The 16,361-nt window shown below is 37.8% G+C and overlaps 2 protein-coding genes across 4 annotated transcripts in view; both read left to right on the forward strand.

The window, feature by feature from the left end:
- Positions 1-16,361, forward strand: part of arhgap35 (Rho GTPase activating protein 35) — a 58,962-nt gene that overhangs the window by 17,498 nt on the left and 25,103 nt on the right. The window lies entirely within an intron of this gene.
- Positions 11,180-15,578, forward strand: LOC111948401. 3 transcript variants are annotated; one of them, XM_023961230.1, is made up of 4 exons: positions 11,180-11,841; positions 13,249-14,306; positions 14,392-14,559; positions 15,096-15,578. In XM_023961230.1, exons 1-4 carry the CDS (start codon positions 11,518-11,520, stop codon positions 15,163-15,165), a joined length of 1,620 nt encoding a protein of 539 aa, XP_023816998.1. In that variant the 5' UTR covers positions 11,180-11,517; the 3' UTR covers positions 15,166-15,578. The 3 variants fall into 3 exon arrangements, with proteins under 3 accessions (XP_023816998.1, XP_023816996.1, XP_023816997.1); XM_023961228.1 differs by having other exon boundaries at positions 11,188-11,841; positions 14,392-14,708; XM_023961229.1 differs by lacking the exon at positions 11,180-11,841 and having other exon boundaries at positions 13,010-14,306; positions 14,392-14,708.

Below are 16,361 nucleotides of genomic sequence, written 5' to 3' on the forward strand. Positions count from 1 at the left end.
TCCATAGGAAACTCACTTGCATCAGTGAACTTATCCCACAGTTCAAGAGTGAGTATAGAAATGTAGATTGACCAGTATAGTGAGAACTTAGTTCTTTTCACTCTAAACAGATCTGATCAAAGTTGGATAACTGCAGATGTTCTCATTGTTGTAATTTTCTAACTTGTGAACAGAAGCCCAGATACTTCCACCCAGGGGCGTGACTTGCTCCTAACCCAGAGAAGACATTCTATGTTTTTCCAGCTCCAAAATGTATTTAGTTTTCTGGTGTTTTCAGCTAAATTTGAAGGGCTATTATGCCCTGCATATTTGGTCTCTGTATCTTTTGCCCTACCATCTCTTGTCTCATCAGCTCCTCCAGCTGATGAGACAAACTTCTTAACTCCCTCCCCTCCAACATGTCCCTCAGTCTCCAAGATTTTCTGTGTCGTTGAGTAGACCTGAGGGCTGCTGCATTCTGGTTTTGCTTGATTAGTCAGTGTTTGATGCTGTAGGCAGCTTTGTTTTGTTGCTGAATGAGCTGTTCCACCGAGAGCACAGAAGACGAAAAGGAGCTGAGGAAGGAGACTGCAGGTTGAAGAGAAAGGTGGAGTGGAAAACCAAAAGCAAAAAGAAAAAATTGCTGTAGAAATCTTGGGGAAAAACTAAGATGAAAGCTGAGGAGGAAGACTCTGAAGAAGAGAGGCTTGGAGAAGATAAATGAGACTGTAGAAAACGCTGGAGAGGAGAGGGAAAAGCACAAATGAGGAAAGCATATTGGTGCATAAGAAAAACGAAGAAAGAAATGACCTCTCCTCCTGTGGAGAGGGAAGATAACTGAGTGTTTAGAAATGCTGAGGTGGACAGAAGCCATATCTTCCTCTAACACAGCACCTGCAAGACTGCCTGCCCCCTACCATTTACCGGCTGTCTATTGTGGCTATGTGTGTACTTATGCGTGTTTTTTTGGAAGGTTGTGTAAGCGGGAATACACATTAATATTCATACAGTTAGTGTGCTGTTTTTGTTTCAGCCCATATCAGCCTTGAAGCATGTTTAAACTCCAACACACCAAATCCCTGAGTCCCTTCACTGCACTGCTTTAATACATCCATGGTGGGCATTAATAGCTTTTCTTGTGAAATACGAAAGATGGCTTGTGCAGTTTAGTGAATGTCTGCACGAACACACAGCAAATACAGTTTTCTCCGTAAACCCAGAGGCTCCAGGAGCATTACGTTCTTTCAGAAGACTGAATAGGCTGTTGGCTTGGCCATGACTGTTGTATCTGAATGAGAAAATGCTATATTTTATTGACTTTATTTTATTATACGTTTATCATTGATTATAGTCATTCTGCAATCACTTTGATCAAAAGGGATTATTTTTCTATTTTAACTATTTTGTTAAGTAGCACTTTCACTTTTTATAGGGAAAAAGTACAAAAACTATGAATAAAAAAATACTCTTTCACTTTCTATGAAGTTTAGGTTTTTATGCTCTGTAATAAAATAAAATGTCTGAAATGATATGTTAAAAAACTAACTTTATCTGGACTTGGGGTATTTATTTATTGTTATGAAATTGATCCTCCATAGTTATCATGGTGGGAAGATATTGTTGGTGTAATTTGATTTTATTTGCCTGTTTTTATGGAAGCCTCCAAACAAACCAGGTGATTGGGATCTAAAGTGAAAGTTTTCCAAGCGATTACTTAGAAGTTAATCTTTACCAAGTAATTCAAGCAAATGTAAAGCATGAACATATCGACTGGCATATTTATTAGAGCATGAAATAAAAAAATTGGAAATAATATTTGTGTGTAACTTGGGCAAACTTTACCATTGTGTAAACCTTAAGCGCTAAATGTTGTGCATGTGTGTGATTTGGCCTTTTTAATACAGATGTTCCTTGGATCAGCATTGTCATCTTGCTGCATGGAGAATTGAGTTGTATTTTAAGTTAGAATTTAGTATTGCTTTCTTGCAGAATTAGAAAATTAGCATCTTCAGATCGGGTCCATAGGTGTGTGTAGGTTATTTATCTATTTTTTTTGCTTTTGCTCGATGCATGTTTATGTACCGCTACTCTGTCTGGGATGCTTGGTAATTGCCAGACAGGCTTCACCATCACTCTGAACACTGGTGTTAATAGGAAGTGAAAAATAAATGACAGCATTTTAGTTTTGTTGAAGCATAACAGACAGCAAAAAGCTGGCTCTGACATTCTTGTTGGAACTGATATAGTGAATACTGAGCTGTGGAAGCTGCCTTAAGATTATACAGATGGCAATATCTTGTGCTGTCTGTATCGACCGTAAATTCTACAAAGGTCTTTTGCAAAATTCAAGGATTTTTATCATCAAAGGAAAAAAGCATAAAAAAAATAGAAAAAGGGGAAAGTTGCCTTGTGCTCCACTTTACATCACTTTGTCCAATTCCTTTTATTTTAACTCATTTTTCGTTACCTTGTTGCTGAACGCTTTCTCTTGCTTCCTAGACACCCCTGCTGCTGCGTTGGACAAATACCGTCTTTAGATGATAGGAAGAATCCACTCGTGCAAACATTAAATTGAGATTTTAAATAAAGAAACTGCTTATCTTTCCTGCCAGAGACACTTTCATGTGCTTGCATGCAAATGAATTATATATGTGGAAAAAAAAAAGCACATACACATTGGCCACAAAAGTAACCCCATTTGACTGGCTGCAATACTTGACAGGGGCTGTTGTGTGCTTTCCATTTGCACTCTTTGCAACACAACTGCATGTGTGTTTGCGAAGGCTCTGCTGGCACACACTTTCACATCAGAAAGACTGTAGAGTCTCTGGGGGCATGGTGATGAATGGGAGTGTTGTCACTAGTCAGGTCCAGCTGCCTTTGTGCCTTCTTTATGCTGCATGTTCTCCAATTATACCACAGACATCGTATGTATGGAGCCTCTACACAAAAGATGGAGTGTGGATGTTTTGTTTATATCAGTGTAAATTGAATACATTAAAATTTGTAAGGGGATTGTAATCAGTTATAACATTAACTGCATATCATCTTCCCTCAAGCTTTTTTCTTTGTTTGTGAAGAAGCTTTTAATAGAAATATATTTAGGTCACCTGTAAAGGTCTAATATCCACCTGTGTGTACATGTAACTGTACCAACACTTTGGCTGATGGCACGTTGTGGCTCATAGTCAGTTAAAAGGGTTCCTTCAGTGCCAGTGTGTAGACATTTCAGTATATAAGTAGTGAGCTCCTAGAAATTGCTGTCAAAGCAGAAGCTGTATAATTTGCCCACAGACACTTTCATTATGCAGCAATGTGTGAGGATAAGTCTGCTTTCCACTACACTAGCTGTATAGTTAAGTGTAAAAAACCTGGAAGCTAGTTTGAAAATAATCTTTTCTTGTTGGTTTATACCCAATATCTGTTCCCATGGAATATCTCTTAGAAGAAGACTCTGATCCTTTTGCTTTTAGGATCATATACACTAGTACCTGGGAGGTAAAGATGACTTCTAAGGAGTAAGATGCTGATTGGTCAGATTTCTGGTTTTGTGTTCATGTATCATTTCGTTGGCAGATCTTTCCTGGACACAGCAGGCCAAATTTAAGCTTTCTCAATAGAAAGTAAATGGCGCATACACCATGCAAGGTGCTAAGCAGACCACCTTAAGCAATGTGAAATTCAGTGTCGTCCCCAAGGACACTGATACCTTTGAACCTGCGACCTTCCGATCAGAGGTCGATCGCTCTATCTACACCACAAACTGTTTGGTTTGTTTTGAATCATTTGTAGTCAGTCAGTTACAGACATTTATCTTCAAATAGTAGCCAATCCTGTTTATCACATTAAATATAACAAAAATGTTCATGATTATTAAAAGCAGTTTCTTTTAAAAATGTTTTAGTATTGCCACAACTTGATCAAGTGAGGATCAGTTAATTCATTGATTGCTGCAATACGAAGTTAACCCTTTTCAATCTGATTAGTCAGTTTTCACATGAGCTTTATTGTTTATGTGCCGTGAAGCATTTAGCACAGAAAAACTACAAAGAAAGTAAAAAGGTAAAGTAACCAGAGAAAATAGATGCTGTTCTATAAGTGTACAATTCATACTGTTTTAAATTTCTATCGTGTCAATCCTTTTTAGAACTTTCTTTTAAAGTTTTGCTATTCTAATGCTGCCATATTTCATGGGGGAAATATTGGCTGGCTGGGCGGAAGTCTAGCTCAGGCGGTAGAGCAGGTCGTCCAACAACTGAAGGGTTGGCAGCTCACCGCTCCCCCCAGGGGATGGGTCAAAATGCGGAGAAGAATTTCCCCATAGTGGGATAAATAATGTGTCGATTATTATTATTATTATTGGTGAAAGAGACGGAGAACCACTGTGCTAGTTTGTATGATCTTAGTTTATGAGATTTATGTCTACACAAAATATACAGTTCAATTTTTTTGATGACGAAACGGTGTCAACCCTGACATTTTACCATATTGTAAATATATTTCTGGAAGAGTTTGTGAGCATATAGTGTGTCTGTGCACAAAAATAAGATTTAGGAATGCGATGTTACGATAGCGCTCAAGTGGTTGGTACATTGCTTCTTTGTTATGGCGGCTGTCTCACCCCCCTCAGAGGGACGTCTTATCACTATAGGCTCATTCCCAACTGAGTCTGGCTTCTCCTGTTGTTATCTTTACCCTGCTCAGTGTCTGTGATGAAAATGTCATTCTATAGGCTTGGAAGTTGTTTGCATCAAAGCTGGCTGGTTGAAGCTGAAAGATTATTTTTCATCATCCCCACCTCGTTTCTTCTCATGGCTAGTGACGATACACTGCGGCAAGACTAAATTAACTTCCACTTTGTATTTTGGAGCACAGGTAATAATGGTCAGCAAAATTACAGTCAGGAGGTAGGGTGTTGTTAAACACACTTATCTTCTCCTCCATCATCTTCTTCAAAGATCTAAATGGAAATCTGAGTGGAGGTAAACATGCCATTCCATGGAGAAGCCCAGCAAACAGTCAGCCTGACAGTCTGTTAATGGGGAAGATGATGGGATAGGCTTCAGTAGGCAGCCGTGTAGTGACAGCAGTATTTACCCATCTGAACGATATCAAGTTGTTCTACTTCCTGCACCATGTTGTCATAAGCTTCTATTTAATTTTCTGCTTTCAGTATCGCACCTTTCTCGTTATTCAGCTTGATGTTTACGTTTGTGTTACTAAAATTTTAGCTTTAGTTAAAACACATTTCGTTGGATTGAGGCTATATGACATATGGAGAGGCAATGGTTTAAAGAATTGTTGTTTCTAGCATGTTTCCAGCTGTTTGTTTAAATGAGGATTTTTCTTTTAAATTTTTGCGCAGTACAGCCTGCCATGCATACTCTTTTTGCCACCGATTGAGGTCTCCAGACAGCAATAGATTTAAGTCTTTACCACCACCCCCCCCCCCTTTTTTTTTTCTTTTTCAGCCATGGTAGATTTTTATCACTTTTGTATATATAGCTGTTCCTGTCTGTTATTTAAGACTGCTTTCTGCGCAAGCCCACTGACGGCTTCATGGTTGCCTGTAGATGTTGCCAATGCACGTTTACACGTTTTTCTTATCTCAAGATACAATAAACAAAACCTCTCAAACTGTTTATAACTAATCCTTTATTTTTCTTTTACCTTTTTCTTTTTCTGTCAAATTCTCATGAAACAAAGGAAATCAAGCTGCAAAGCAAGATTGGAGGCTTAAGTGAAAGCTAAATGCCAAAGATAAAGCCTCCAGTCTTGTGGGGTTTGTTGAGTGGACAGTAGCAAAATAATCCCTCCTTAACTTTATACAACAATCCTTTTAAATTACTTTAGCCTTCGCACGTCAATAGATGTGCCTCTTAAGGGGATACAGGTGAGGTCTGTGTGTGTGGGTGTGTGTGTGGCAAGGCTGTGGCATCAAGGATTAGAAGAGTTTAAAGATGCATGGCTGTGTCATTTGTGTGCTTTTGTGTGTCCTTGTGAAATGAATGTTATCTGAAGTGATGTCAGGAATAAAAAGAGTGGATTTGAAGCATTGTCATATTTGAAGGCCATAGTAAAAATAATTAGTTTAAAAGAAAACAAAAGTAGGGATCCATGAAAGACATCCAGGTACCCCTCCAAAAGTGGAGCCACCCTTCTTCACAGGACAGCTGTGTGGTTCTCTGAAGACATGGATCTTGCTTGAGGTATCAGCCGTGTGACGTCAGTTTTACCGTGATCGTAAACAGCCTTAACAATAAGTAGCTGCTCGATATTTCTCAGCTTTTAGGTTTTGTCTAACCAACCATAGCAGAGTGGCCATGTGAGTAATGAGGAGGTTTGTGTTGCTACAAACGCAAGTAAGTAGATGAGAAAGAAATTTGCTCTTGAAAATGTTTTTCATAATCATTTAAAAATATTTCATGGCTTGTTCTGATTTATGCAAAAACAAAAAAAGGTTTGACTGCTTTTTATCCTTACGCCACTTTTATTTGAAACTTGATATATCCAAGCAGACAATGGATTTCAGAACAATGCTAAACATTAAGAACTGCGTGTCTTTTTTGGTTTTAATACTCAAACCCAGAGAGACTTTGGAAGAATATGAGTCATTGTGATTGGTCAGTAGGTTCAAATGAGATCCCTTGGGATATTACGTAGTGCAGAGAAACATTCCCAATCAGAGAGGAAGCAGAAAGGTTTGAGTGAAAAAGCCATGGTAAAGGAACATTTTGGCATCAAGTCGTGCAGACAAATAATGGGGGGGTTGTGTTTTAGTTAATGAGGTGGGATGTTGGAGGTTAAAGCTTGGATTGGGGACAAAAGAAATGCTGACAAATCCTGCATGCATTTTTTCCAGTTGCTGCAGAGAAAGTGAGATAATTAACAATCCCCAGAGATGGTTTCTTCCTATGAGCATGGAAAGTGAACCCGAGAAACAAAGTTTTTGGAGGATTTTAAATAACAACATGCACATTTAACTAGTCAGAAATGAGGAGGCACACTTCAGTATGAGTCATAACAAATGAGTGGTCCAGGTCTGCCATTTTATTTGACATCTTTTTCTACTGCCATTGAGCTTTTTATCTGCAGTTTTGACAGTGCCACACATCTTGTCTCTCAACATTTTGAACTCATGCAAACAAATTTGGAAGCAGCATTTAAATATTAATTATGAATACTGATAAATAGTTAAGGAGATGCAATTCATCTCCTGGATAGACATGTTTTTAATCTTTTAAACTGAGGTAAAGAGCACAAAACATGCTCTGGAGGAATGTTAACGATTCTTAACCTTTTGTTAGAAGTACTTATTTGTTTTGCACAGGTTCAAATACTCAACTTTACTGTGTACTTCTGTTAGGACATTTCCATGAAAATGAATGGGAAGGATTTTTCAATTTAGGAAAAAAACATTGAAGGTTCTGAACATTTTAATATAAGCAAAATTGGCACAGAAATGCTAAGAGATAGTGATATGTTTGGAGAGGTTTTGGAAGATTCTGGTGGTAGGGAGTCTTGCATTCTTTATTGACTTTGTACCATCATTGTGAAACCACAGATCAGTGGCTGGATTGAAGGCACGTTGTGCAAAGAGATTGAAACACAACATAGGTTTACAGTTGATGGAGACAATATAAAAGACAGTTATGGTGTATACTAGCATATACTGCAGTCAGTCTGAAAGCAAACACAGAATCTTTTTTTTTTTTTTTAGGTACAGTTATGTAATAGGAATGTCAAGAAAGCATCAGCTTTGATTCTAACAGAACACACTCATTTCAAATGACGAAACTACATATTTTTCAGTGATTTTAATAGGATTTAGTACATATTTCTGTTGGAGCCTCACCTGGTCACATGCTTGAATGTAGGTTCCCTGTAACAGCGCAATCTAGCATTTTACTTTTAAAAGTTAACATTAAACAATACTTCATGCTTTTATAGAGTTAGTAAATTTATTATTTGCAAAGATTTCACATTTACATTGCAGTTTGTTCTACCAACAATCCAGGCTGGAACTAGCTACCTCCTGTCTGAATTGGATTAATAAATATAACTTCCATTCTGTATTTGTGGGGAGTACTGTTTTTTTTTATCATAAAGGCAAGCTGTAACTCAAATTAACTTCAAGTATTAACATATTAGTAGATTTGTTTAAGATGGTGGAGAAAAACAAGTAAAGGTTTTTAAAAATAAAATTCACAAATAATCTACAGCTAAATAAGTTCTATTCATTCTCAAAAGGAGGCAGAAGTAGGGCTGGGCGATATAGATTGTTTGTGATATAACCCAAATAACCATATTTGAACTCTTTGCTCATAAGAGAAATCCATAATCATCAGCAGGTTGTTTAGATTTAAATATTTATTTCCTATCATACTTTAAACATAACAGATGCACTAAAGGAACATGATTAAAGCAAAAGCTTTCAAGTTTCAAGAGAGAACATAAATAAAATGGACCGCTTAACTACTTGATCAGTTCCATTTAAAAACAAAACATTAACCGTACAAATAAATGCTAATGTTTTCAAGTTTTACGGAACAAACAAATGGTGACAATCATTTTTGTCAACATCCTTTGAATAAGCTAGGCGAGTGTTCATTTCGGACCCTTCAAAAATAAGTCTATCGTGGTAGACTCATTCTTTTATCGAGAAAAAGTTGTCACAATATATTTAATCTCCGTTTTAGGCCAAGCCCTGGGCAGAAGCATCATATTAGTGGACAGTAAGACACTGAACCTTGGCACAAATATCTTCCCTTGGGATCTTGATACAGTTGCAAGTCCAGGCATATGACCACAGAGTAGCAGAGACTTTTTTTTGTAATGGTGCATGAGTATCTGCAGATCTAAAATGGATGACTGAGCATAACCCTTGTAACCTCTGGACAGGCTGCTGCAGAGCTTGTCTGCTTCTTCGACTCTGCCTATAGATGAATCCCAGGTGCCCTCCCACTCACCATTCCCATGTCTTCCTACAAACTGGAGAAGCAGTTTTGTGTGTGTGCATAATATGATAAAACCATTGGCACTATTTCTTTAACATGTTTTTCTATACATGTGCTCATGTGAAGCAGTTTTATTCAAAAATCCCAGCACGAGTGTTAGATATTTATCGTGCAGAGAAAACTCTTAAATTTGTCTTTGTTAAAATATCTGGGCTCTTTTTAGTACATTTTTTATTAGACTGGAACTTCACCTTGAAGTGAATGGATAAATTAGGAGTAGAAACCAGGGAAACAAAACAAGTTATGCGACCATCAGCCTATTTGGCAACATCCAAATGCAATGACAACCAAAAAAAAGCCATTATCTTTAATTGCCACTGTTTAGGTTTTTTGTCAATTGTCTCATCACCTTTTTTTCTCCTCTCTTCTCAGTGACTGACCAGTCTCTGGCAGTAGACCTCTACTGCATTCTGTACCCTCAGTGTTTCTCTCGTGCCAGCCTGCTGTGCACCTGTCTTTCAACCACCTCACATGGTCATTTAGAGCTCCTGAGCATGAGTCTCTCAAGTGATGGTCTCCCTCAGTGAGAGTGTACTGCTCTTCAGACATGCAGCCTAATGCTGCTTTGCTTTTAGATGATGGGGTTTCTTAATGGGTGACTCAGTGGAAGTCAGGGCAGAAAAATGTAAAGAGGAGAGTCAAAATGACCTAAATGAATGCTTGAATGCAAGAGGAGACAACTGTGGCTCATGGGTAGAGCGTGGATGGATTGAAAGTGGCTGTTTATGATTGTCAGTAAGAGTTATATATTTTATGTTGATGCTGGAGCAACCTAAAAATTCAGATAAGTGATTATAGAGGAACCCAGCCTATGCACCATTAGCCAACCACAAATGCTGAGCACTTACCAGAAGCTCTTTGTGATAACTTCTTCCATTCTACCAGATCACAAACTTTTTTTATTCTCATTTAGTTGGAAATGTGTTTCACTTCTTTGTATTATTTTATTGCCTCCGAAATGATCACGCACGGTCCTGCCTCCTGTTCTATGTGTGCTTTGAACAAACTTTCTATTCTTTGCTTCATGTCGTCTCTTATTTTATTATTGTATGGAACACTCAGGTTCTTGAGAGGTTACACTAACTGGTGAAAAGTAATTTATTTTTCCTTGAAGTTCTCCAAAAATAAAAAAATAAAAAGATTCAGCTTCTGCGTCGATATAAACCATTTTTAGCTTTCCAATCTCTGTTTTCTTTCCTCTAACAATGAGCCATTTCTCACAGTCAATAGCTCAGTCAGTTTGTAGGTACAAAAGAAAAAAATAATTACACATACAAACCAAGTATTGGGATTTTTCTGTTCTCAACTGTTGTTTAAGGCAGAATTGTGCCTGCAATTATAGGGCCTGTCTAAAGCAGCATTCAGTCTATTGTCCGTGCATATCTGTTTTATTAGTGCTGGCAGCTTTATTAGCCTTTCAAAGAGCAGGGCTTGGACTATGAGAATTGACTGGTGATGTGATTGGAGGTGATGCATATTGACTTGTTTCTTGTTTGGCTGTTGGCTAGATGCTGTAATGCTACATGGAAGCTGCCACCCAGGCTTGCCCATTAGCACCTCGACTCCACACATGAGAACATGACAAGAACAGACCACATAGTGAGTGGCATTCGCAGTGTCACAGCGATGTACTGTCACTGCTGGCATCCACAGTGTTTTTACTGTTAACACTGCAGCAACCGGTTAATGTCTTCTTCTATTTCAGTTCGTCTCTATTTCTGTCATTTTCAGTTTTAATTGGCTTCAGAATTCAGCGATGCATGAACCTTTCTCGACAGAATGCGGGAAAACATTTTATTTAGACTTTTCTTTTTTATTCAAAGGGCAGAAAAAAGAGTGTTTATATTTCATGATGCGAATGTGCTGTTTCTTTGGTAGAGCATATGGTGTGTGTTAGATCCTTATTTCGTGTGCGTGAACACCATCTGTCACCTAGTAACAGTTTGGGTGATCTCTGGTTGATGTAAGAGCTCCCTGAAGAGATCATAGCAGATAATTGTACACAAAGCCTGCAGGTTACAAGTCCATATGGAGACAGCTTAGTCATATTATCCTTAAACTCTGGGAAGTGAGCACAAGTGGCTTCACCGTGACACGTTGACGTTTTTATGTTTTCTATAATAAAGTCGGAATTGAACGTTCTAGTGATCACTGCAGTTTAATCATGGCTCTGCGAATATTAAAAGTCATGTTACACAAAGACAGAGGTGTAAAGTACTTGAGTAATTTTACTTGATTACTGTACTTAAGTATTATTTTTGGGGATTTTTACTTTACTTGAGTACAATTAAAAATCAATACTTTTACTTTTACTTAATTACATTTTTTTAGAAAAAAAAGTACTTTTTACTCCTTACAATTTTATTTACAGTCAAAAAGTACTTATTTTTTGGAGATCACTTCATTCTATTTTCCCTTGCTATTACCAAACCAATTGAATTGCGCTGATGCCCAGTTTAATTTAAATGTTATTTATTCTGCCTATGAAAATCGTTTTCACATTATATGAAATTGGTCAGACATGTTCATTGGTCCTTTGGAAGTGACGTCATGTCACATCTATTACCACAATGCACAGCACCTTGACCTGGAAATTAGGGAAATTATAACAGTCAATCAGTGGAAGAAAATGGAGGAAGTATGTGATTCATCAGCAGCTGCGAGCAGCACAGTCCAAAATCAGCCACAGGATCAAGAGCACCCGTGGCCGTATCTTCGCGAATTCTTTTCTTTAAGTGGTGTAAATAAAGATTCATTCAAGATGAAATGTGTCCTCTGTCTCCCGCTTAATAAAGAAATATCGGCCTTCAAAAGTTCGCCATCAAACCTAAGGAAGCATATTGAGGTAAGTACATTAAGTATTTTGTTTTACTGATAGTTTTTTTTTTTTTTTTTTTTTTTTTTTTTTTTTTGGGTGTGCATGTTTTGACGTTGATGGCGCGCCTTTTATATGTGTAGTAGGCCTATTTTCACTAATGCATGCGATTGACAATATAAGGCTCACGTAATAAAATGCTAAAATGCATTTGTAATTGGTAACGTTAGGTCCACGGGAAATTTGGCGCCTATTGCAGCTTTGAATAATCATTATCATTCCGTGCTCTCATTGTGTTTGAATTCATGCAAAACACAAGAAAACCAAGCGAGAAATTTTTTTCCAAACATGTTGTATTGTCAAAACGGTAACACTTTACAATGAGGTTGATTAGTTCATGTATTAACTAACATTAAATAACCATGAGCAATACATTTGTTACTGTATCTGTTAATCTTTGTTAACGTTAGTTAATAGAAATACAGATGTTCATTGTTTGTTCATGTTAGTTCACAGTGCATTAACTAATGTTAACAAGATATAAAGTATTAGTAAATGTTGAAATTAACATGTATACGTGCAGTTCATTATTAGTTCATGTTAACTAATGTAGTTAACTAACGAACCTTATTGTAAAAGTGTTACCATCAAAACTAATGTAATGAAATCAATTCACCCTGTCATGTCAGCCTTACAGTCCTGTGTTTTTGTCAATATAATCAGAAATAAAATTAATGTTTGATTGTCACTAAATGCTACTGTATTTCTAAAATCAACAAGTATTTAACATTATAAAGTGTGCAATTGGCTGCAAATGTCAGTTTTATTAAAGGGTTAGTTCACCCAAAAATGAAAATAATGTCATTAATGACTCGCCCTCATGTCGTTCCAAGCCCGTAAGACCTCCGTTCATCTTCAGAACACAGTTTAAGATATTTTAGATTTAGTCCGAGAGCTTTCTGTGCCTCCATTGAGAATGTATGTACGGTATACTGTCCATGTCCAGAAAGGTAATAAAAACATCAAAGTAGTCCATGTGACATCAGTGGGTTAGTTAGAATTTTTTGAAGCATCGAATACATTTTGGTCCAAAAATAACAAAACCTACGACTTTATTCGGCATTGTATTCTCTTCCGGGTCTGTTGTCAATCCGCGTTCACGACTTCGCAGTGACGCTACAATGGACATGGACAGTATACCGTACATACATTTTCAGTGGAGGGACAGAAAGCTCTCGGACTAAATCTAAAATATCTTAAACTGTGTTCCGAAGATGAACGGAGGTGTTACGGGCTTGGAACGACATGAGGGTGAGTCATTAATGACATCTTTTCATTTTTGGGTGAACTAACCCTTTAATGCTGTAATCAGAGAGTGTATGTGTAATTGTTACATTTATTGCATACAATATAAATATTTATTTGTTGTTTTTACAGAGAATGCACCCAAATTACCTCAAAAACTACTCTAAATTGACAGCACAGAAGAGAAAGATCGGGACCTCCACCCATGCTTCCAGCAGTAAGCAACTGAAAGTTGACTCAGTTTTCCCAGTCAAACATGTGTCTCCAGTCACTGTGAACAAAGCTATATTAAGGTACATCATTCAAGGACTTCATCCTTTCAGCACTGTTGATCTGCCATCATTTAAAGAGCTGATTAGTACACTGCAGCCTGGCATTTCTGTCATTACAAGGCCTACTTTACGCTCCAAGATAGCTGAAGCTGCTCTGATCATGAAACAGAAAGTGACTGCTGCCATGAGTGAAGTTGAATGGATTGCAACCACAACGGATTGTTGGACTGCACGTAGAAAGTCATTCATTGGTGTAACTGCTCACTGGATCAACCCTGGAAGTCTTGAAAGACATTCCGCTGCACTTGCCTGCAAAAGATTAATGGGCTCTCATACTTTTGAGGTACTGGCCAGTGCCATGAATGATATCCACTCAGAGTATGAAATACGTGACAAGGTTGTTTGCACAACCACAGACAGTGGTTCCAACTTTATGAAGGCTTTCAGAGTTTTTGGTGTGGAAAACAATGATATCGAGACTGAGGCAAGAAGGTGTGAAAGTGATGACACTGATTCTGAAGGCTGTGGTGAGGGAAGTGATGGTGTGGAATTCCAAGATGCCTCACGAGTCCTGGACCAAGACGATGGCTTCGAATTCCAGCTACCAAAACATCAAAAGTGTGCCTGTCACTTACTTAACCTAGTCTCAAGCGTTGATGCCCAAAAAGCTCTCTCAAATGAACACTACAAGAAACTCTACAGATCTGTCTTTGGCAAATGCCAAGCTTTATGGAATAAAAGCAGCCGATCGGCTCTAGCAGCTGAAGCTGTTGAATCAGAAAGCCGGCTTCAGCTTTTAAGGCCAAACCAAACGCGGTGGAATTCAACTTTTATGGCTGTTGACAGAATTCTTCAAATTTGCAAAGAAGCAGGAGAAGGCGCACTTCGGAATATATGCACCTCTCTTGAGGTTCCAATGTAAGTGTTTTTCCCCTCTATCGATGTAAACAAATGTGGGTTGTTTTTGTTTAATACTCTTTGATTATGCTGATTTCTCCTGTAGGTTTAATCCAGCAGAAATGCTGTTCTTGACAGAGTGGGCCAACACAATGCGTCCAGTTGCAAAAGTACTCGACATCTTGCAAGCGGAAACGAATACACAGCTGGGGTGGCTGCTGCCTAGTGTCCATCAGTTAAGCTTGAAACTTCAGCGACTCCACCATTCTCTCAGGTACTGTGACCCACTTGTGGATGCCCTACAACAAGGAATCCAAACACGATTCAAGCATATGTTTGAAGATCCTGAGATCATAGCAGCTGCCATCCTTCTCCCTAAATTTCGGACCTCTTGGACAAATGATGAAACCATCATAAAACGAGGTAAATGAATGCAAGCAACATACACTTGACGAATTCTAATCTGGGCAACCTTTGAGCCATACCAAAATTATTCTTTTATTTATTTATTTTTGCACTTTTTAGGAATGTTATATCCCATCTTTGGCTGTGATCTCAATATGAATATTGATGTAAAGTATTCTTGCAGCAGGTTGTAGTTATCCCTCAGTGTTTCTTGAAACCAAACTCATATGTATCATATGTGGTTTGGAAATGCAGTTAGATTTTATGCTAAAATAAGGGATTTGCATGATTTTAGATGTAGATGACTGCACGTAAATGTAGTTAATGACAAAATCCATAAAATTTGTTCCCAGTCAGAAGCCCCTCAACCAAACTTTTCTTTGTGTCTGCTCACTGTGCTTGTAGGCATGGACTACATCAGAGTGCATCTGGAGCCTTTGGACCACAAGAAGGAATTGGCCAACAGTTCATCTGATGATGAAGATTTTTTCGCTTCTTTGAAACCGACAACACATGAAGCCAGCAAAGAGTTGGATGGATATCTGGCCTGTGTTTCAGACACCAGGGAGTCTCTGCTCACGTTTCCTGCTATTTGCAGCCTCTCTATCAAGACTAATACACCTCTTCCCGCATCGGCTGCCTGTGAGAGGCTTTTCAGCACTGCAGGATTGCTTTTCAGCCCCAAAAGAGCTAGGCTTGACACTAACAATTTTGAGAATCAGCTTCTACTGAAGTTAAATCTGAGGTTTTACAACTTTGAGTAGCGTGTACTGGCATTAGATTGTCTGTCTTATAGTTTGATAATTAAATACAAACAGTTCTAAAGCAGGATAAAACCTTGTATGCATTTCATTTAATGTTTTTTGAGATTAAAAGCTTAAACAAGAATCTCTAGTTTTCTTTCTTGCTTTTACTTTTACTTCCTTAATACTCAAGTACAATTTTAATGGAGTACTTTTTTACTTTTACTCAAGTAAGATTCTAGCCAGATACTTTTACTTTTAATTGAGTAAAATTTTCCCTAAGTACTTGTACTTTCACTTGAGTAAAATTTTTGAGTACTTTTTACACCTCTGCACAAAGATAAATGGCGCTTAACTAGCAAAGTATTTATTTGGAGTGTAATTAAAATGTCAGACAAAGTATGGTTCTTCCTTCTAAGTGCATCCACGTCTGAATGTGTGGTAATCAGTTATGTCTTATTAGAAACCGACTTTTAAAAGGGAATCTTCCAGCAACAGTCATTTGCAGGTTTGCAGGGACTTTATGCTACACAGATTTAGTGGAGGAGAAAGAGATGCAAGTCATGTGGCAGCAAGCAACAACCTTTTCCAATTAACACTGTGTCCTGACTTTAGCTTGGCACTCACTTTCTGTGATTGATGCTACAAATTTAATTTATAATGCCAGCCGAATTGTAGTTTTAAATGGGTTTTGGTCAGAGTTGATTATTTAGCCAAATAAATCCTTGAAATGTTAAATAAATGATTTCTATTATCAGATATTCTCTTAGGATAAGAATACTTTCCTCTTGAACGTCAGGGTGCAGAGCTTGCTAAGAGGTTATTCAGGGACTGAAAAAAAGAAAGTTGTGTTCACCATCTGCTCTTCTTTGGAAGAAGTTACACAAGCCTAAGTAATATTTATTTTTCTTTCATGGATAAAGACTTT

This window comes from Oryzias latipes, chromosome 13 (assembly GCF_002234675.1).
Source record: "Oryzias latipes chromosome 13, ASM223467v1".
NCBI lineage: Eukaryota > Metazoa > Chordata > Actinopteri > Beloniformes > Adrianichthyidae > Oryzias > Oryzias latipes.

Excerpts from the sequence above, each read along its gene's own strand:
- LOC111948401 (XM_023961228.1), top strand. The coding sequence starts at position 11,518 with ATGTTCATTGGTCCTTTGGAAGTGACGTCATGTCACATCTATTACCAC. Across the intron at positions 14,307-14,391 it reads ACCTCTCTTGAGGTTCCAAT|GTTTAATCCAGCAGAAATGC; the intron begins GTAAGTGTTTTT and ends TTTCTCCTGTAG. Across the intron at positions 14,709-15,095 it reads TGAAACCATCATAAAACGAG|GCATGGACTACATCAGAGTG; the intron begins GTAAATGAATGC and ends CTGTGCTTGTAG.